The sequence below is a fragment of the Meles meles genome, chromosome 11, assembly GCF_922984935.1.
Source record: "Meles meles chromosome 11, mMelMel3.1 paternal haplotype, whole genome shotgun sequence".
NCBI lineage: Eukaryota > Metazoa > Chordata > Mammalia > Carnivora > Mustelidae > Meles > Meles meles.
The window spans coordinates 87267712-87288493 of record NC_060076.1 but is presented as its reverse complement, the minus strand read 5'-3'; the positions used below and the strand labels follow the sequence as shown (position 1 = coordinate 87288493).

The following is a 20782-nucleotide window of genomic DNA, read 5'->3' as shown; positions in this document are numbered from 1 at the left end:
TGCTTAACCTACTGAGCCACCTACACGCCCTGGTAAATATTTTCTGCAACAACACTGCATGGGCCAATAAAACACATCTTCAGGTCAGGCCCAGTTAGCCAACTTCTGGTTTACGAACTTCATTTAATGTGTTTCTTTTCTTTTTCAACATGTCCAGGCTTCTTACAACAAAATGTTCATAAGTAACCATATAGTAAAAGGTTGGAGACTCCTGGGCTTACCTGTTTAAGACAAATCCAACTTTGGATCTAGCATTTTCATTCATTTGACCCTGTATTGGGTCTGGTTGGGAAAATGACAACAAAATGGCACATCCCCCATGGTCCAGGTTCAGAGAACATACATTCAAGAAAGGGAGAAGGATTTCTATCACACATGGATGTAAGGCAAGGTAGCCTGTGTCAAATGCTCCAAGAATGGTCTCCACACTTCCCTCAAAAAAAGAAAAGTGCTGGGTATTCAGAGACCAGAGAGATCACTTACTGCTTGGACGTTCTAGAAGACATGACGAAAGAAGTCAACCGTTTGAGAGGTGGTTATGACTTTGACAGGCAGAGGCAAAAGAGGACCAGAGCGGTGATACATGGTAGCGATCGCAAGGGGTACCCCAGGGAGAGAGAGGATTGGGAGAGCAGTAGAGCGGCAACATCTAAAAGGCCTCAAATTCCAGGAACGAGATTTTAACTTTAATCTGTGGACAGTGGGAGACCATTGGAGGTCTTGGAGCAAGGAGAGATGCAATCACAGCTGTGTATTTAGTGTGGTTAACCAGACAGTGATTATCTCAGTAAACAGAGGACCAAATGGTAGAACCAAAGAACAGAAAAAACACCCCAGAAATGATTTCTTTAGATACATCTAAGGCCACTTACATAAATAATTATGTAAGTAATTGAGATTAGAAATAGAATCATTGAGATTGAAAAAGACAAAATATTTTCACTTCCTTTCTCCTAAAAGTTAGGGTTAGCACTTTTGGAAATGACAAAAGATTGGGGACATATATATCCAGAGCCCATCTCCACTTGTGGCGCCTGTAGGAAGCACACTGTAGGTGTCAGGCGCCGGGTGGGTGACAACCTAGTGTGACGGACTGCTCCATGACTCTGATGAGTATTTTAAATGACAACTGGGTTCACTCAAAACAACAAAATGTTACCAATTCTTGAAAGCTTTGTTTCAGGGAGTAGGACAACTTATATAACATTCTGCCATCTCTTAAGAATATAGTACAGGGAATAGAGAGAATCTTGAGAGACTAATGCCTTAAAATTGTAATAATCCTCGGTGTCGTTATCGTAGATGTCCAAGCTTTGATGTGGGGAAGTGTTGGAGAACTTTTCCCAAATCACACTTAAAAATGAGTTCCAGAGTCAGATCCGCTGGGTAACCAATATCTTGATTTAAGGACTACGTGTTCAGTGCATTATTTTCCTTTCTTTCTTTTTTTTAAGATGTTCTTTTTAAAGTAATCTTTACACCCAATGTGGAGCTTAAACTCAGAACCCCAAGATCAAGAGTCATATACTCCACTGAGTATATGCCACTGAGTATCCACTGGGAGCCAGCCAGGCTCCCTGTATCATTTTTAATCCTCAAGGATGGTGAGGACCGTTGGCTAGGGAGAACACATACTTGTGGCGGACGGCAGCAGATCTGTGTCCTACTCTCAGATCATCCATCTGTCGGAATCACTTGAGTGCCATCTATCCTCTGAGGAGTGCATCAGCCCTAGACCTTCCTCCCTCTCATTTGTGACCATGGAACATTCTGCCTGCATCTTTGTCAACAAGGGACAGAGAAAGAGAATCATGCTAGGAGTTCAGCAGTTGTGCTCCAGATCCAGTTATCCGAGTGCTGGATTGCTTTGGGGAATCCCTTACTTCTCAGGGTCTCCACTGGCCCGTTTGCAAATGAAGAATTTGAATTCCATAATCCCTAAGATGCCTTTGAGTGCCAGTGTTTTACTCCTAATGCTGTACATCAAAATTTCCAAATTCACCGCTCATTGTAACTGGGGGGAAAATTAAACTGGGGAAACCCTGAGCTAAAGAAAGCTAAACAGAATTCTTTATTTCAGGACTTCTCAGTGCCTTTAATACAGTCCTATGTTAATGTATGTTATGGCATTTCACAAATTAGTCGAATACCGAAATGCTCTGTAAATATGCACAATGGTGCATGACTAACAGAGATGTGAAATAAAAGATAGCGGACCACAGGAAAGTGAAAGATCACCTAGGTTTGGGGGTTCAGGGAAAGCTTTCTAGAAGTCATCTCAGCATTTGAATTTGACTAGATGGATGAGAAGTACAGCATATGGCAAAGGTGAACAGGCCTGAGAGCGAATACCTTATTCTGTGGTTGAAGAGTATTTGAGAATTCCAGGATGTAAGATGATAGCAGAGTAGCCCATAGACCTACCTGGGTTATGTTCCTGCTCCTGAGCCAGAAGCCTGGGTGCCTACGTTCTACTCGCTTCTCCCAGCTCTCTGCTATTTCTCTCCAGTTCCTCTTAGTTTTACACTGATGTTTTGACCAGTTGTAGCCAAACAACTGTTTCCTCCTCACCCAAAAGATGTACTCACAAATGCACGTGCGTATACACACACACACACACACACACACTCACTCTCACACTCCTCCCATGTGGCCTCTTATATAAGGCTTCTTCCTATGTGAGATGGAGCTAAAACAGATGAGTTCCATAGAATCTCAGATATTTTCCTTGAAAAGCCCATAGGACTCAGAGTTTTGACCAGAATCGCTCTTGGGGGACACAAAACCAAACAAAACCCTCCAGTGCTCTCAGTAAGAGAGGGATCGCCTTTCTTAGTACATTTGCCTTCTGCTGGGTGTATCAGTTTGTCCTGAGCTCTGTCAATGTGGGTGGCAAAGCAGAGATCAAAGGGTTCAGATGTCTGCCCAGATTTTGCTCAGAAAGACTCATCTCATGTTCATTCATATCCTGGAAGCGGCTCGTGCCTTTGCTTTCAGGGAAAAGCCAGGGAAGTGAGTGCAGGGGTGTGTGAAGCCGTGTGCCTTCTTAGACACTTCAGGAGGTTGAGCAACATCGTCCCAGGAGGGCTCTGGCCTTGGTGTCGGAGAAGAGGGAAGAGTGAATGGGGTGTCTGAAAAATGTGACACGTATGTGAATTTTCCTTCATTTGGCCACGTATTTTGAACAGCCCCAAACCATGAGTCCGGTTTTTCAAATGAGCAGTCTGTCTCCAAATGTTGGTCTCAGGGTGGAAGTGGCTAAGAATGTAGTCAGAACTCCCGTGAGACACCTTGGGAATATTGGAGGGGATGGGATTTTGTCCTGATTTTTGTCACCTAATTCCGATTCGTCACGTATGGATTTATTTTTCTCTGTTAATATTTTATGAAGTGAAACAAAATATCTTCCACGAGGTAACCTATTGACAGCTCAGATCGTTACTGTTTCCTACCTGCCTTGGCCAAACGAAGGTAATTACCGGAAGAATAATGAGGGAAACCAGTTTCTTTGCTGAGATTTTTAAAATTGTCTACACTCAGGGTGCCGCTCTAGGAGCTGAGCAAGGTTTCAAAACCTAAATTAAGGTCAGAATGATTTTATTGCCTCCAAGACCGTGAGGTGGATGGAGTCCCTCTCCATAATTCATGGCCTCTTTCCTCCTTTCAGTTCAGACTGAGCTCAAGCATCCTCCTAACAGCGCTGTTCATTTACTCTCTGCATTGATCCATTTGGTTCCCTGTGTGTGCTCTCGGTAGGGAAGCAACTTCATTAATTTTCTCACCGTCGCCTTTGTGCAGGCTCTGTCGTTCACCTTCCCCTGTCCTTGGGTGACTTACCTTAGCTTTCTGGGCACGGTCAAGTAGAACGAACAGGCCTCCTTCTCAGGGGTTCAGTTCAGTCCAGTCAAAACTTCAGCATCTCATCTGATTCAAATCTCCCCCAGACCAAAGCACGGGAGAGCCATGGAGAGAAGGGTTTGGGCTTTATTTCCCTCCATTTTTCCTTGGCTCTTCCCTTCCTTTTCGCCCACTCACTGTGCTGCTGCTGGCTCCTGTGGGGTTGGAGGAGCTGTGACAGGGGAACAGAAAGGGAAGGGAAGGGGACAGAGGATTTTCTGTGACCAGCGCTGTTGAAGCTGGAGCTCATGACCTTTATACTGCAGGTGGGCACATGCCGGCCGTTTCTCTCACTGCCAGTGGGGAACCCCACTTCACTGCTCGCAGACAGGGGTGATGCACTCTCCGCTGGCCATCTGTGGATCCACTTTGGCACCTCGCCAGCCCCTGGTGGAGTTACCACCTGCATCCAGTCCTTTCGAGAAGAGTCCTTCCAAGACATTCCAGTCCCTTCCGAGTTGCCCACTTAGGCTAAGGGAAAATTCAAATCTTAGCCCCACCAAACTCTGGAAGTTACAGAGAGAAAATCCTTTCTCTCTGCTCTGCCTGCACAGGTCCTTACAGACATCTTGCTTCTAGATATAGACGATCAAGAGTCGGGCACCAGTCTGTACCCCGCAAACCCCAGTTATCACTGATTAAGCTTTCCCAAGAGGACTGAGCACCCTCCTCTCTTGAGACCCGGAGCAACTGAAGAATTCAGGAATTTCTGCAAGCCTGGGTCAGGGTGAGTTGAAGGATGGTTTCCCTCCTCCACTCTCTCCAGGCGTGCTTCCGTTAGGCCTCTTCTCTTGGATCAAGATAAGAAAGGGGAAGCCATCCCTAACCCCCCCCCCCCGGGGCGGGGGGGGGGGGTCCAAAAGAAAACACATGGCAGATAAGCTCTGGGATATCTGTCTTCAGAGAGACGCTGTCTATGATCTCTCTGGTCTTTCTTGGGCCTGTCCTGTATTCAGGCTGGAGCGGGGAGATGGGATCCGTCTGGTGGCCCTGGCTTAGACCCCAGGGAGGCCACAATGTGGTATATGCTACAGGACTGGTCTGGTACCACGGAGTGGCGGTGCTTGTCACCCTCGCTCTTGGCACTGAGTTCTTAGCAGAGACTAGGGGACACCCCGCTTCGTGTTCATTTATTACATTTATGTCATTCTCTGAAAGCTGTGTAAGAAGACCAGAGCCTGACTCTACCTACTCTAGTCGAACTTACCTGAACCCTTAGAACTAAAGATCCATGATGTCTATTGCATCTGTAGACGGGGAGGGCAGGCATGGGGACGTCCTGACTTGGGAGCTGTGTCCTCACAGCGGCAGCAGACCAGCAGGGCTTTCCAGCCGGCCTGTGTTTCTTCAGACCGCGCTTTCCTCCTCACCCAGGAGACAGCTTGTCCAGACAACACGACACAGACGTAGACGTCGCAACGGGAGCACAAGTGTGGCCGACGAGGCCAAAGCACAGCTGAATCAGAGGATGCCTTAGCGTCGGAGCCAAGCCCAGGGCCGTTTTAGGGGAGTGCTGGTTCGCCAGACTGTTCAAAAATCGAAGTTCGGTAACTGCCCTCAAAAGTTTTTTCCTAATTCAAGGGAAAGTGGCTCCCTGAAAGGGGCCCCTGGTTGCCCAAGGACTATCGAGCTAACCTACAGTGGGCTGCGGCCTGAGGGGAAGCAGGTAACCATGTGTCGTCACCACGGGCGTGATCCGGAGGAGGCCTGTGGCCGGCATCATGGAGATTTTGATCTTTCAACAGAATTGAAAATTGTTTTTTTCCTCCTAGAAGCTGCAGCTTCTTTGTGTATAATCCAGTGAAGGATGATGATAATGATGATGATGATGATGATGATGATTTAGGGAAGGACAGACTGGCTCCGCGTCCGAGTATGGCAAAGCAGCAATGTTCTCAATGTTTAATTGTGTGGAGAACTCATGGTCCCTCCTAGACTCTTTCATTTCCAGTTAAAGTCTGAATACTTACAGATCTCTGTGGCCTGCAGGATCCCCCCAAGATTTGGTTAATTATAGGGTCTGTATCTCCAGGGTCCATCAATACCTACTCTCGTTCTACGCAAAGGATCAGATAAATTGCCTCTCACAGGTATTCTGGAGGCCCTAGAACCCTGGGCCAGGTAGAAAGCTTGGCCTCACTGAACGGGGCAGGAACATTCCCATAATGCCAAACACGAGAGACATAATTTCCCAAGAACTGCAGGCTCCCTTCTTCCTTCCCCCGACAAGGTGCACAAAACGGTGCCTGCCCTCACCCAGACCCCTGCTCTTCTGACACTGAGCCTGGGCTGGGGTCGTCCCTCCAGCCTGGCCTCCTGCGGCAGACACCTGGTGGCTTCTGAGTCATCCCCACCCCTTCAGCAGAGATGTGCCAGCTACCTTTTGTTTCCCAGTGGGGAACAGCCTTACTCAGATGGTCCGTAAATAGCACTGACCTTGGGCGACAACTGAATAGTGGGGTGCGGGGAGGGCAACAGAGTGCGGTCTGGTCTAGTGGTTCCCGAGGAGACTTGGTGTCAGCACCGGCAGCCTCTCTGACTCACTGTGGCCACGTCACATTGTGTTCGCTGGTGGTTTTGGGATCAGCAATGTGACCGTGGGTCCCTTGGCTGAGTGTCTGGTGCATGAGTTTTAATGAATCACTTTAACGGCAAATTCAGGGATTAAAGTATCACCCACACAGCAGGTAGGTGAGTGGTCTTTAAAGAAGACTATCTGCTCTCTGTCAGCTGTGAGGAAGGTGGGTTCCTAGTGGGACAGGGGGTGAGACATTTTTGTAAGCCCAGTTACCATGCACTCCACAGGCAGAAGGAACGGCTCCAGGTGGATTGTGAAGTCTTCTGGACTCACTGAGAGTCTCCCAGAGGCCTCGGAGGTGCTCTCTACCCTAGGTGCAGTAAGTTCCCTCTTCATGGTCGTGTCACTTTGGGGCCTCCAAGAAGACCCTAAACGTGGATTAGGAGAGAAGGAGTTTATCGGCTGTGAAGGATGAGGAGGAGAGAGAGGTGTCACTGGGACCCAGGTCAACATATCCATTAGGTGTAGTAGCCACAGTGCCTTGGCGCCATGACATTTTTAGGATCCATGAGAATGTTTTGATTCTAAAATCAGAAGGAAAAAATGAATGCGCTAATAACAAAATAATCAGTTCAGCCTAAATTATGTTCATCTTTATACCAATGCAGTCATAAAATAGAATGTTTATATTTTTTGAGGAGGCCTAGGGCCCACAAAAGTCATAACGTGGCCGTGGCTGGGGGGCCCTCCAGCACGGGATAGAAGGCTGATGCCTGGGGGGGAAAGGCCAGGCTGATGGGGGGCTGTTAGACAACACCTGTCAGGCGGAATGGCCCCGCTCTGGAACTCCTCTCTGCCTAGTCACCAGCTGGACTTGAGCAGCCCAATGTACTTGGCCGTGGCACAAAAGCCGATGTGGGCCCAAAGGCGAGGCAGCTGGAGGCTGTCAGTCAGCTATGGTCCTTGCAGCAAGTTTGCCGGAGGGGTAGGAGGCACCTCTGTGGCCCCCACAATGAAGAACCAAGGAAATAAAATATTAGGTCTCTCCTCCACCCAGACCCCTCCACCCCCCAGCCCCCAATATATGTTGGAAAAGTGTTTATTTCATTGGAAGACAAGTTACGAAGAGTATTCAACACTTCCTCTCCGCCTCTGACCCAAGAGCTCTCCGTGAGCAAAGGTGTGTTACAGAGGCTGGCATGTGTTCTCTATTAGTAAAGTATTTGGGGGGTGGGCTGGCTGCTCCCCCTCCCCCCGCTACAGTGCTGTCATTAGGAGGGGGACGCATGGCTTTCCTGCCAGTTCAGAGGTTCTCTGATTCTGTTCAGTCTGACATTCGGACTCGTGCTTTGAAATCCCTTCCCAGAGTCAGCAAAGTTGGGAGCCCATCAGCTGTCTCCAGCCTGCAGATACGCTTATTTGGCATATACAGAGTTTAAAAAATTGCGGTGGTGGGTGTTATGGGTTGAATTGTATTTCCTCCAAACCATATGTTGAAGTCCTAACCACCCCCCGCCCCCTGCCCAGTCCTTCAGAATGTGACCTTATTTGGCAGTACGGTTGTTGCAGATGTAATTAGTTAAGATGAGGTCATACCGAAGTCGTTTCCTAATCCAATATGACTGGTGTCTTTATAAAAACAAGGCGGGGGGGCAGGGGTGGATTTAGACATACAGAGAGACCTGTACAGTGAAGGAACATTGTGAATACGGAGGCAGAGATCTATTAGCCGAGGAAGGCCACAGATTGCCAGCCAGCCACCGGATGCGAGGAGAGAGCCTTGGAGCAGATGCTCCTTCACGGCCCTCGGAAGGAACCAATCCTGCCGACGCCTTGGTCTGGGACTTCTAGCCTTCTGAGCTGGGGGGAAAATCAATTTCTGGTGTTTAAGCCATCTAGCTTGTGGTGCTCCATTACAGCAACCATAGCACACTCAGACAGGGCTTATTATTTTTAATGGATAGATTTGCTATAGAAATTTAGATTTTGGGGGCACCTGGGTGGCTCAGTGGGTTAAAGCCTCTGCCTTCGGCTCAGGTCATGATCCCAGGGTCCTGGGATCGAGCCCCACATTGGGTTCCCTGCTCAGCGGGGAGCCTGCTTCCCTGCCTCCTCTGCCTGCCTCTCTGCCTACTTGTGATCTCTCTCTGTCAAATAAATAAAACAAAATCTTTAAAAAACAAAGAAAAGAAAAAGAAAATTTAGATTTTGAGCTTCAGTGGGAAAAGCCTGAAGTGCCGGGCTGGATGTCAGGGCAACAGGTAGGAGCAGAGGGAGGGGTGGGCTCCGTCCTGGGCTAGAGAAGCCAGCCCATGTGGGGGCTGCCACCTTGGGCCCCCCGCTGGCAGGGGCAGCTTGAGAACATGGGCTCAGCGCGACTCAATTTTCTGATGTTTCCAAGAAGCTTCGTTGCTGTTTCTCAGTGCTGATGAAATATGATTTCAAACGTTGGCAACAAAGGGATCCCTCAATTTTCTCCCAGGACCCACTTCGCTTCGGTGGTATACTTGATCAGGCTGGTCCCTCTCGTCATCTGAGTTTGTGATCTCTACGTGTTCATGGTTGGCAAGAGGCTAAGAGAAATCGTGGTTAAACAAGGGAGATGGTTCAGGGGGTCGAATAGTTTGCCGCCAGGAGAAAACGAGCCTTGCTCGAGCCACCTGTCCCCTCTGCCACGTTGAGGTGAGGTCTCTGCAGGTATAAACTGTTCCTAGGACCCTGACTGCTAAAGTGCTGAGGATACAAGGCCCTGTTATTGGTCAGGCACCGTGCAACAAAACAGAGACACTAGGCTGTAATTGTTCCACACTTACCACTAGGAAGGTCATTGTATCGAAGCTACAAGGCATAGCCCCTGTCTGTCCCTGCAGCTTCAGTTGCCAATAATGACAACGAGCCTTTATACAAAGTAGACAGTGGGGAAGGTCTGGTACCAGAATCATTAATGACATTCCTTTCATTTGTTTTAATTGCATTAGGCAGTTACAATGTGCCAAGTCCACACTAAGCCCATTCACATGTGTAACCCCATGTAATGCTCGAACTCGCCCTGGGAGGGAAGCATTTGGTTCACCCTGTCGAGATCAGGATACTCAAGCCTAGAGATACTCGATAACTTGCTTGAGGTCCCAGCAGGACTTGATCCCAAGTCTCTTCAATGCCAAATCCAATGCCAATTCTCATTCTGCCTCCTGGTTCCTCTCTTTCACCAAAATGCTTCTAACAGAGGTCGGCCTCCGGGCCCAGAGCCCACCAAGGCCTTGCCAACTGTGGTGTCCCAAGGCTGACCTCCTGAATCCCAACCCTGGCTACATGTTCTGTTAAAGAGGCAAAGCTTGTCGTCTAGTTTGAAGTCATAAATCTTAGTGGCGCTCAAAAAAGACTCGCTGACATTTTGTGTATATTGTAAAGATATATGGGCAAGTAGGTCCCTTTGTGCCCCTGTAGGAACAGACGGTATGCTTGGTATGTTCTTAGAAATCTTGTAACTCGGGACACCTGGGTGGCTCAGTTGGTTAGGCGGCTGCCTTCGGCTCAGGTCATGATCCTAGCGTCCTGGGATCGAGTCCCATATTGGGCTCCTTGCTCGGCAGGGAGCCTGCTTCTCCCTCTGCCTCTGCCTACCTCTCTGCCTACTTGTGATCTTTCTCTCCCTGTCTCTCTCTCTCTGACAAATAAATAAATAAAATATTAAAAAAAAAAAAAAAAGAAATCTTGTAACTCATAGAAGGCTTGGGAGAAGGGGGAGCCTCCTGGGGTCATGCCCGGTTTCTTTCCAGAGCTGCGTTCAGCTTGTGAAAATCCCAGCATTTTGCAGCTGACGCATCTACTTTTGTGTATGTGTGTTTTACTTCATGCACAAGTGAGGCGAGGAGAGAGGACAGTTCTTGGCTTGGACTTAGCAGAGCACCTTGAACTCCTGGTGCTTCCCTTCCAGCCACAAGACCCTTCCACCCCTGGCCAAACGCCTTGCGGCCGTAACTCCTCCACGTCCGTGCCACGCCTCCCTCTAGATTTTGTTGAAGTCAGTCCCAGCATCAAGCCGTGTCACCTGCAAACCACCCCCTCCCCCTGCCAGCCTGTCTCACGCCTCATGTTGTGTCCTTGTGATTTTCAGGCCACTACATGTACGTGGACTCGGTGTACGTCAAGCATTTCCAGGAGGTGGCGCAGCTCATCTCCCCGGTGACCACGGCCCCCATGTCCGGCTGCCTGTCCTTTTATTACCAGCTCCAGCAGGGGAATGACAATAGCTTCTCCCTCTATACTCGGGATGGGGCCGGCCTTTACGAGGAACTCTGGAAGATGGACCAGCCGGAGAGTGCTGCCTGGAACCTGGCTGAGGTGGAGTTCAGCGCGCCGTACCCCATGGAGGTAGGTGTGGAGGCAGGAGGGCCGAGGCCGGACCGCTGTGCATGGGCTTCCTAACCAGACTATTTCCCCTGAGGACGAATAGGGAAAAGCCAGTCCGTCAACGACCTTTCTTGGGCACACGTCCCCTCTCAACGTCGCCCTGTGGTCCTGGTAAATCCACAGAGATAAACCACCTCTAGGCTGAAACCCACTCTTGAACTCCCAGTCCTGAGAGCAGGGCTGAAGCTTTCCCTTACTCGAGGGAAGAGTCTTTTCTAGAGAAAAAGAGAGAAGAAGAAGGAGAAGAAGAAGAAGAAGAACTTACCTCCTTCTTTCCACCTTTACAGTATAAATAATGTCCTAAAAATTAGAAAGATTTATGACTGTGGCTCCAGTTGGAAACAAGGCTGTGTGCTTTAGTTTTGAAGCTTTTTATAGTTATGTGACTGATACATCTCCAGTGCAGAAGAATGAGAAAGTTCAGGGAAGCAGAACAGACTCGAAGCACCCAAGCTGAACCCGCAAGGATGAGAACACTGACATTTTGGTGTTCGTCACTGCGGGCCTGTTTTCCAAGCATGTATAGTAATACAGATCTCTATTTACGTGTGCATTCCAGTACTTACAACAATCCAAAGTACATAAAATTATCCCCATGTTGCAGCTAACGAAGGAGAAGAAGGAGAGCCCAAGCAGTTTGATACTTCTTATCTAGGTCACACAGCTGGGGAGTGCCCGGCACTTAGGAAAGTCCTGGACTCAGATCCGACCTGGAGCTGAAGAAGGCAGAGGCCCAGCTCTGTCGGAGGACCCCAGAGGACCCTTAGAATCGGTGCAAATTGTGGTTGCAGATCTGGAGCTCTACATAGGGTTTTAGATACCCGAGGTTTGTGCTTTGTGCCTTTTGTACTATGTCCTCGAGTTCCCTTTAAAGTGCAGAAGATGTGGATTCTTCTCCTGATGTGGAGCCTCCCAGAGCGTTGGGGTCGGATTGGTCTGTGACCTGTCCTGCGTACTGAAGACAGGCCTGCCGGTCCCCGTACCCCCTTCAGAGCCCCTGCCCCCCCACCCCACAGCTCCACAGAGGACGCCATGACTTCTGCAGGGCATGCACTCTTTCCTAGCCCCAAGTCTGACGAGGCCTTGGTTTGCTCTTGCAGCCCAGTGGAAAATTTTCTGAGTTTGGGTTATAAGGAGGAAAAGAAATGCACATACTGTTTCAGAAAATTTCCCTTCTATTAAAGTCAAATGAGTCACACACACAGTTGACGGCAGTCTCTTTGCAAACTCCTTCCATCCGACCATGAACTCCCTGGGGAGCATTTGTATGCGCGAGACTTTGCTGAATTTTCTTTTACATCTGTGCCTGAAAAAGTCACAATTCTGGACATTACCCCACCTCAGTATGTATCCTTTGGGGTCCCGTGGGCCTGCTTTTGCCCCCGCGATCTGATGCATGATGCTGCTGCTGGAAGTCCCGCCAAAGGAACTCACCCTGCAGAGCCCAGGGAATTTAATGTCACCATATCCTCCAGTGAATTCTGAAAAGGAAAACAAACATCTGAGACCCCATTTTCCAAACAAGAGGGAAGATGCTGGCACGTGCGCTGTGACTTCCACATCCTGATGGGAAGCAGCCTCCTTCCACCTGCTGAGTCAGATCAAGCTCTGTCCTGCACTTGATCAGCCAGCGCCCTGAAGAGGAAATGCCGCAGCCCTGGGCTGTGTTTGTGGACTCCATTGCCCCTTCTCAGTGGTCCGCATCTGTCCCTTTGTTCCCAGCCTACCCCCTCACCTTTGCCAGCAACAAACTTCCGGGGCCTCTCTTAGATTTTGCAGAATCCCAGTGTCTGTGGGACCAGTGTTAAGCTGTGCTGGACCATCTCGTCCACACTCTTTCTTTGAAAACCAGAAACACTAAGGCCTGGAGGAGGGAAGGAACCTGCTTGAACTAATTAGTGGCTAAGTAGGCTCAAGCCTGAATATGGGTTGAAGAGGCGGTCAACCTGGAGAAATCCGAATGAATTTGATACAGAACTCAGGATGCATCTGACTACGTGCTAGGGACTTTCTATACCTCTTCCCATTTAATCTCAGTAGTCCGACAAGGTAGGGGATATTATGCCTGTTTTATAAAAGGCAAAGCATTTGTCCTCTAGTTTGAAGTCAAAAATCTTAGTTTTGCTCAAAAAAGACTCGCTGATATTTTGTGTATATTGTAAAGATGTACAGGCAGGTAGGTCCCTCTTAGCAATGTAGTCAAGGTCAACTAACTAGTGACAGAAATGGGACTTGAACTCTGGTCTGTCTGCCACTTCAGAAGACCTTTGAGAACCAGGATCCTCAAGGTCAGATCTCGCCCACTGCCATTTGCTGGCTGCTGCAGTGGTGGGCTGTTTGTTCCTTGTTTTTCCATGTTGGCTTTAGTGTTTGAAGAAATCACCAACACTGAAAAACCCAAAGATTTCCAATAAAAACCTAGAGATCCAGATCCTCTTGATGATTTGGTAGGTCCAGACACTTTGGGCCTGAACTCCGCAATGGAGGGAGCTGAATAGCAGGCGCCCCTATAGACCAGGCTTGGCTCCCCCATTCAGGATCCTCTGCACCCTGTCCTGCTGTGTCCCACCGAGCTCAAGTCATGCATATAGGTCACCTGCCCGGCCTGAGTTTCAGCCCCTGCCAACACTGCCTCTTGGGTTGACCGACTGGTGGGCTGCACTCCGGGCTGGTTTTCCCACCGTGCTCCCCGCTGTGTGCAGTGCTGTGTGCGCCCCTCCCCATCTCCATGGGCTCCGGCAGAAGGGAGTCCATTGACCTCAGAGTAGAGTTGGTGGCCCAGAAGGGAGAAACACAGAAGGGTTGAACCCCTTAACAACCTCACGTTCTTTCCGACCATTTGGATGTGCCTGGGTGTGCTGGAATGCTGACGTCCATACCTCGGATATGGGGCCTGGTTTTGCCTGAGCAGACAGGTCATCCTCTGATTCTGTGTCTTTGTCCAGAACCCTCACAGAGTATTTCATATGTCAAAAAGGGAAAGAACCCTGCCGGGGCTTAGTTCTCTGGGAAGGGCAGTGAGAGAGCCTGGCCTGCTTTCGGCAAAGGGCCTGTTGTTCCTCCAGTTGAAGGTCATCACGCAAACTGTTGAGTCTGTGGTTCTGTCAAAGAGTGATAAACACTCAAGCGAGGGGGGATCCACCAATAAAACACAACTTAGGGCATACTAGTCCCTCCCCCTCAAAGAAACTGTAGATCAAGTCGGGAGCTGCCCTAGATTTAGGAACATGATTCCTAACAGATACTTACAACTTGCCATCACCTGGCTTGATGGCCACATCATTTTAAGTCAGAATTAAGAGAGGCCCCTGGATGACTCAGTCCACTGAGGGTCTGACTCTTGGTTTCGGCTCAGGTCATGCTCTCAGAGTCACGAGTTCGAACCCCTGTGTCAGACCCCACGCTCAGCGTGGAGTCTGCTTGGGATTCTCTCTCTCCCTCTGCCTCTCTCTCTCTCAAATAAATAAATAAGTCTTTTTTAAAAGTCCATAGATCCTAGTTAAGAGCTCTAGAAGCCTGACAAAAAATATGTAAACCTGTAACAATCCGCCATCTTCCCCAACAGGTTATTTTTGAAGTTGCTTTCAATGGTCCTAAAGGAGGACATGTTGCTCTAGATGACATCTCTTTCTCTCCTGTTCCCTGCCAGAATCGGACAGGTAAGCATTCTCTTTCTCTTCTGGCTCCCATATGGGATTTTCCTTTCTTGGTAGATGCCTGGGGTCAGGACTTGATTTCATTCCTTCTAATTTTCTCACCTCTCCTGTTAGCTCCTCCTTTTAAAAAAGTATTTAATCGAATAGTCATTTTTCTACTATGTTACTCTTTCTTCCCCCTCACAGAGTGAATTTAATTTTTCTGACAGCACAGACCAGTTGTCATGGGGAGCTTTCACCGTCCCTGCCTACTAGGTAATGAAAATTAAAGAATATGAAGACATTCCCTCCCCATGTTTCTCTTTAAAGCATATCTTAGATCCATACAGAGAGGCTGAGTAGGTGGAAAAAACTCTCAAACTCTACTGAATAGAATGATAAAGACTCTTTCTAATTTTAGGTGCCCAAGACCTACAAAAATCTCTGTGTTTAAAGATGTTAATATTTGGTATACATCATCTCTATGACATGTTTATCATGTTTATGATATCATGTTTATGATATTTATATCCTGGACTTAATTTAATTTCTCTTTCTAATAAATCCTCAAATTCTTTTTATCGTGGCCAATTTTGTAATTTCCGTAAACTTGGTGTCTGGAAAAGAGAGGAAATTCTTACTTTCTGGGAAAATAAGTAAGCAAATCAATTCAAAGTACATTAAAAAATGTTCCAGGGGTTTCTGGGGGACACAGTCCGTTAAGCATCTGCCTTCAGCTCAGGTCCTGATCTCAGGGTCCTGGGATCAAGCCCCACGTCAGCGGGGCATCTGCTTTTCCTCTCCCCACCCCTTCTCATGCTCTTTTTCACTATCTCCCGCTCTCTCAAATAAATAAATAAAATCTTTAAAAAAAATGAGAAGTCAACAGATGTTCTAGAATAAGAAGGATAACACTATATTCATGATAAGCCACATAAATGCAATTGATTTTTTAGTGAATTTTTTTAAAGCCCCCAGGGAAACAGTGGTTGTCCCATCTTATTAATGAGCCCTTATTCTGATCTTCAGAGCATGGGAAGTAAATTTTTGAACTTGGCCTTTGAAGTCTGACTTTCACTTACGATAGAGTTAGTGTCTAATTTTATATGGCTTAAGATATATTCTGCAAGCAAGGGGACTGAGAAAAGTAGTATTTTCTACTTGAGCTAAAGTGTTACCCCCAAATTAGAAAGACTGTAATGTGCTAAAACTAAATATTATTTTTTACTAATTCTAATTTTAAAAAAGAAAAAAAAAGCTAGTGAGACAGAACCAGACTATGCATATTTACCTATTTTCATTAAAATGATTTAATCCAAACTGTAATCTCAAGATTAAAAGAGTCTCTAAATCGGACAAAACACAGGAACCAACGTTGTTTTGTTTCTCTAAATTGGACTGTTCCCTAATCTTATCAGCTAATATATCAGTGATGTCAATAGTCGTTTCACAACCTCTTCATCATTATTTTTGGAAAGTTTCTCCTCTTTGTCACCAGGCATTTACATTGAACTTTTCTATTTCCAAGTTATACATACAGGAGAAGAGGTGTTTGTTCAGTATCCGCAGGGGACAGGGGTGGGGTGACGAAGCAGATGGGAGGTCACAGTGTCTACTGATCCGTCTTACAAGTAATGTTTGGAAACACTCTTCCTTTTAAAAAGACAGAATCTGTGTGAGCGCTTTCCCACTGACTGGTGAAGGGAAAAGAAAGATTCCAGCCAAGTAAGGACTATTTATTAAAAGGGCCGGTAGCCTCTCAGTCTGCAAAATTCGGCCCACAAACAGACCCTTCCCCTGCAGGGACCACCAATCCACATTGTCCTGTAATGAGGTTAGCCAAGGCTCCATAATGGTCTTCAGAACTTGCCAACCTGGCATCTTGGCCTTAAAATGGTTTAATGGTGTGATCCTTAGCGTTACGTTCCTGAGTCAGGGCTCTGGATTCACATCCCTCCTCTGCCACTTACAAAATGTGTGACCTTGGGCGTGTTAATTAAGCTTTCTGAGATTCTGTTTCCGCATCTGTGGGACGAGGTTAGAAGACTCTGTTCCATCCAGTTGGGAAGATAATGAGTTAATGTCCGTGAAGGTCGTAGCAGAGTATAGCACCCAGAAAATGCCTGGCCATGAGGCTTCATTTATTTACTTAACTTTCAAAATACACCCGTCCCTTCCCTGGGGACCAAAGAGTCAGACTGAAGCTGAAGAGAACCAGCAAAGGGCACCGCCTTGGTGAATGGGTGAGCAGGAGCCTGCTTGACGCCTTTCCTTCAGCAGCTGTGGACCAGATTCTGAGTCTTAGACACTGAGGCCTCCATTTTTCATACTTCATCTCACATTTCACAAATAGTTTATGTCCTTCTGTTTCATAACAGGTGCCAACATTTTTTTCCTTATCTTGGGTAGCTCCAGACTTCTTGTCTCTGCTTTTCCCAGCTGGATCTAGCATTTTCTTCCCTCATCTCCCCAAGTAGGCTGAGACAGGAATGATTTCAACATATGAAGCATCTCGTTCCCACCATCTGGTTGGGCTGAGAGTTAATCCAGGATCCCTGACCTGGGACCTGTCCTCGAGTCACAGGTGTTAAACAGCGGTGTCTTGTCACCCCCCAGTATGCCCTCAGGACACTGAGGACAGACCTCCCCACTCCCCCTGCTTGAGTTAGGGCACTTGCCTTTCCAGGCCTCTTGCACCCACGACCTCTCTGTCCACCACCATGTTTGGCCCAGTGCCTAGATCTTAGGAATAAGCTCTCCTTTTAGGCTGTGAATCCTTGAATGGCTGGCAGGTGATTCCATGCCCTTGTAGAGATCCCGTCTTAATGCCCAGCCCCAAACTGAGAGCTTCCACTGCTTTGCCATCCGCAGGCCCAATCTCCTCTCAGGGCCTGGGTCCAGCACACCCCCAGGCCAGGAACTGCGAGGGTCCTGACACTCACGGATATACCCCTCTCAGGACATCTGCCTGGGCCTAAATCCCAGCTCTGCCCATTCCCTAAGAGCACACTGCCCATCTGATGTCTGCTGGGAAACCTGGCTGTAGTTGTTGCCTTGGTTACTGCTGTCATTGCCTTAGCTCAGACCTCAAGTGTCTCCACGGCCTGCTCAGTGGCCCAGCCCCTGCTCCGCAGGATTGCTCAGTCTGGCTCCTGGTCCCACTCACTCTGTCTCCAAGCCAGCTTTGAGTGGTCTCAGCCTGCTTTCGGGCTGACTCATGCTAAGTCAAACCCCTGTGCCAGTTTAGCAGCCCGCAGAGCACACCATAGCGGCTCTCTCGAGCGCGGCAGGGGCTGGGGATGGAAAAGGCTGCTGATGGGCATATAGATCTCTCGGGCGGACACTGAGTCCATCTCCATGAACTTCAGGATGAGAAATGCTGCCAGAGACTTTTCAAAGGCACGGGCCTCCACCTGATTAAAGTATCTTCAAAGCCTCTCTTTTCTAAAAAGTTCAAATGTCAGAAAGGAAGTAGTTACCTACATCTTACATTGTGATGGTACGTTTTTGCTCAAAGGGCCTTTCTTCCACCCACCCCCCCCCCTTTTTTCTGACCAACTGATGTTCAGGTGCTTCCGGCTACCTCTGAGTCCTCCCTGCTTTTTGACCTGGTCGTTAATGCTCGGCTGTCACGGCCGCTCGGCCCAGACTCTGAAACAAGCCTTAAGCAGAGGCTTTCCATCCACCCCCGATCTCTGGTGAGCTTATTTTGAGTCACAAACAGGCCCTCTGGCCCAGGCTTCAGGAATTAGACACTGTCTCATAGCAGAAGCAGCACTCTGGTTGAAAAAGATTTAGGCTTTCGGAGATGCTTTTGAAATTTTCTTTTTCATCAGACCTTCTCAGGACCCCAGACAAATCCACTTCGAAGACTAGGTATTTAGCAAAAGACTATAATCACATTCTCAGAAACATCTTTTCCGCATGACTCTGTTTGTCACCATGGAGAGAACTGAGCCGTGCTTCCTTTTAAGTTTTAATACCACTTCTTGCCTCTCCTGGATGCCTCGTAAATGAGTTACGGTTCTCTTGTGACTGCCCAGGGGTATATTCCTTGGGATTTATCCCTGCTGAGTGATTTCACTGACCTGCTATTCTCTTTGTGCATGGCTCTTGGGAGCCAGATAGCCATCTGTAGATTGTGGCTTTTCATCTACATTTTCATTACCAGGTAGCAGAGGGGTAACTAAGAGTGGAGACCAATATGGGGTTTGCCCTGGTTGCAAATCTGGTTGGGGGGAGCTGGTGTCAAAGGAGCCTTGTCTGTATGACATCATACTCAGTTTTCAAAGACTTTATCTTCATGGCTTAAAGATACTCCCTGGTGATCCCAGAGAGTGTGTGGGTGAACCCACCAGCATCAGAGCACTGAGAATGGTCTTCATTTACTTTTCTCCTCTCTGCTTCGTCAGTCAGGGTGCTTGCTTGCACCCTTGCAAGGCCATGTCACCCAAGATGTGATAGGGATCCAATTATATAGGAGCCTTTTTTTCCTATTCTTTTTTTTTTTTTTAATGTGATATTGGTCTCTTTTTAATTTTTATTTATTTATTTATTTATTTTTTAAAGATTTATTTATTTGACAGAGAGAAATCACAAGAGAGGCAGGCAGAGAGAGAGGAAGGGAAGCAGGCTCTCCGCTGAGCAGAGAGCCCGATGTGGGACTCGATCCCAGGACCCCGAGATCATGACCTGAGCTGAAGGCAGCGGCTTAACCCACTGAGCCACCCAGGCGCCCCGGTCTCTTTTTTTAGTTTAGTGTTTTTAAAACTTAGTTTTGTACCAATTTAAACTCAGACAAAACTTGCAAGAATACTCTCAAAGAATGCTCATAGACTCGGGGCACCTGGGTGGCTTAGTGTGTTAAGCCTCTGCCTTCAGCTCAGGTCATGATCTCAGGGTCCTGGGATCGAGCCCCACATCGGGCTCTCTGCTTAGCAAGGAGCCTGCTTCCTCCTCTCTGTCTGCCTGCCTCTCTGCCTACTTGTGATCTCTTTCTCTCTGTCAAATAAATTTAAAAAAAAAAAGACACTTCACCCAGATCTAAAAATTATTAACATCTTGCCACAATTGCCTTATCGACCATGTAAGAGTAAGATGTAGACGTTATGCCCCTTTGCCCCTAAATAATTCAGTGTGTATTTTATAAAACAAAGCACATTTTCCATGTGCTATCAGGTAATTATAAAGTTCAGGAAATTTGGTACTGATACAATATTATCAACTAACGCACGGCCCACGTGCTAATTTCACCAGTTGTCCCAATGCTCTCTTTTATAGCTCTTTGTTTTCTTGGACCAAGATTGAATCTCAGGTACTTTACAGCATTTGGTTGTCATGCTTCTTTCATCGCCTTTAATCTGGGCCATTTCCTCAGCCCATGTCACTGTTCTCTTCCTTTGGAAATTGGGGAATTGAGAGTATAGTGACTTCTTGTCTATAAACAGCTCCCTGTTTCATCACGTCACTGCTCCCAGAACTCAAATGTTTCTCTACAGGTGATTTCCCAGTTATTCAAAACAGTGTCCTCTTTGTCTGGCCGTAAAAGCTTAGACCAGAGTATGTCAGCTTGTAGAACGGATCACAGTTGGCTACATTGAATGTGTCCCAAACTGTGGCTGTCACATCCCCTCTGGACTCAGACAATCTGAACAGCGAGATTTACAATCACTTGTTGCTATACCAAGTTATTCTCAAAAGAGCAGAAATCTTTTATGTTCCATTCCCTCCAAGCAATCTGGAATGAGGTGGTATTTATAGACCAGGGTAAATGATACCAGAACTCAGCAAAAGCCAAAATAATAGCAGTATGGGTGATGAAATCGGTGTGACTTTTTGAACAGCGTGGTTTATAGTGAGCAGTGATTTTCTTCAAGCAGATCAGCTGTACGCTAATGTCAATTATAAATAGACAGCGGCTGTGCCGGTGACAGAGAGATCGGTCAACAAAGGAAAATTATTTCTGGAAAATATTATTTCTTAAATACCTGTCTGAGAAAAAAATTAAGAATTCCTTAAAATCTTTACCATTTTCTTTCTCTTTAATTTTCTATGAACGAGTTTTGGGTTGTAAAGAAGGATGTGAATAAATTGCTCCCCGTCTTTACATTTTGAAAAGAAATTTCTTTTGAAGTCTGGTACTTCTTTATTTTTTATAGAGTATGAACAGGGCTCCTTCCCTCCATCCCTTAAGGGAGGATAAGAGCAATCTGCCTGTCAATATGAGATGTTAGTTTGATGCTAACCTGCCAGCATGCCATCAGGGTAGAAATATTTTGTTGTGTTTTATGTGTTCAGTCTCCCTGGCACAAATATGTAC

General features: G+C 47.3%; 1 protein-coding gene across 2 annotated transcripts in view; it reads left to right on the top strand.

Annotated features, from left to right (window-relative positions):
• The window catches only part of MAMDC2 (MAM domain containing 2), a 145434-nt gene that overhangs the window by 71419 nt on the left and 53233 nt on the right, over positions 1–20782 (top strand). For both annotated transcript variants that reach the window (XM_046023487.1, XM_046023488.1), the window contains exons 6-7: positions 10533–10789; positions 14394–14487. In XM_046023487.1, the coding sequence (XP_045879443.1) occupies positions 10533–10789; positions 14394–14487 (351 nt within the window). The remainder of the gene's footprint in view (positions 1–10532; positions 10790–14393; positions 14488–20782) is intronic.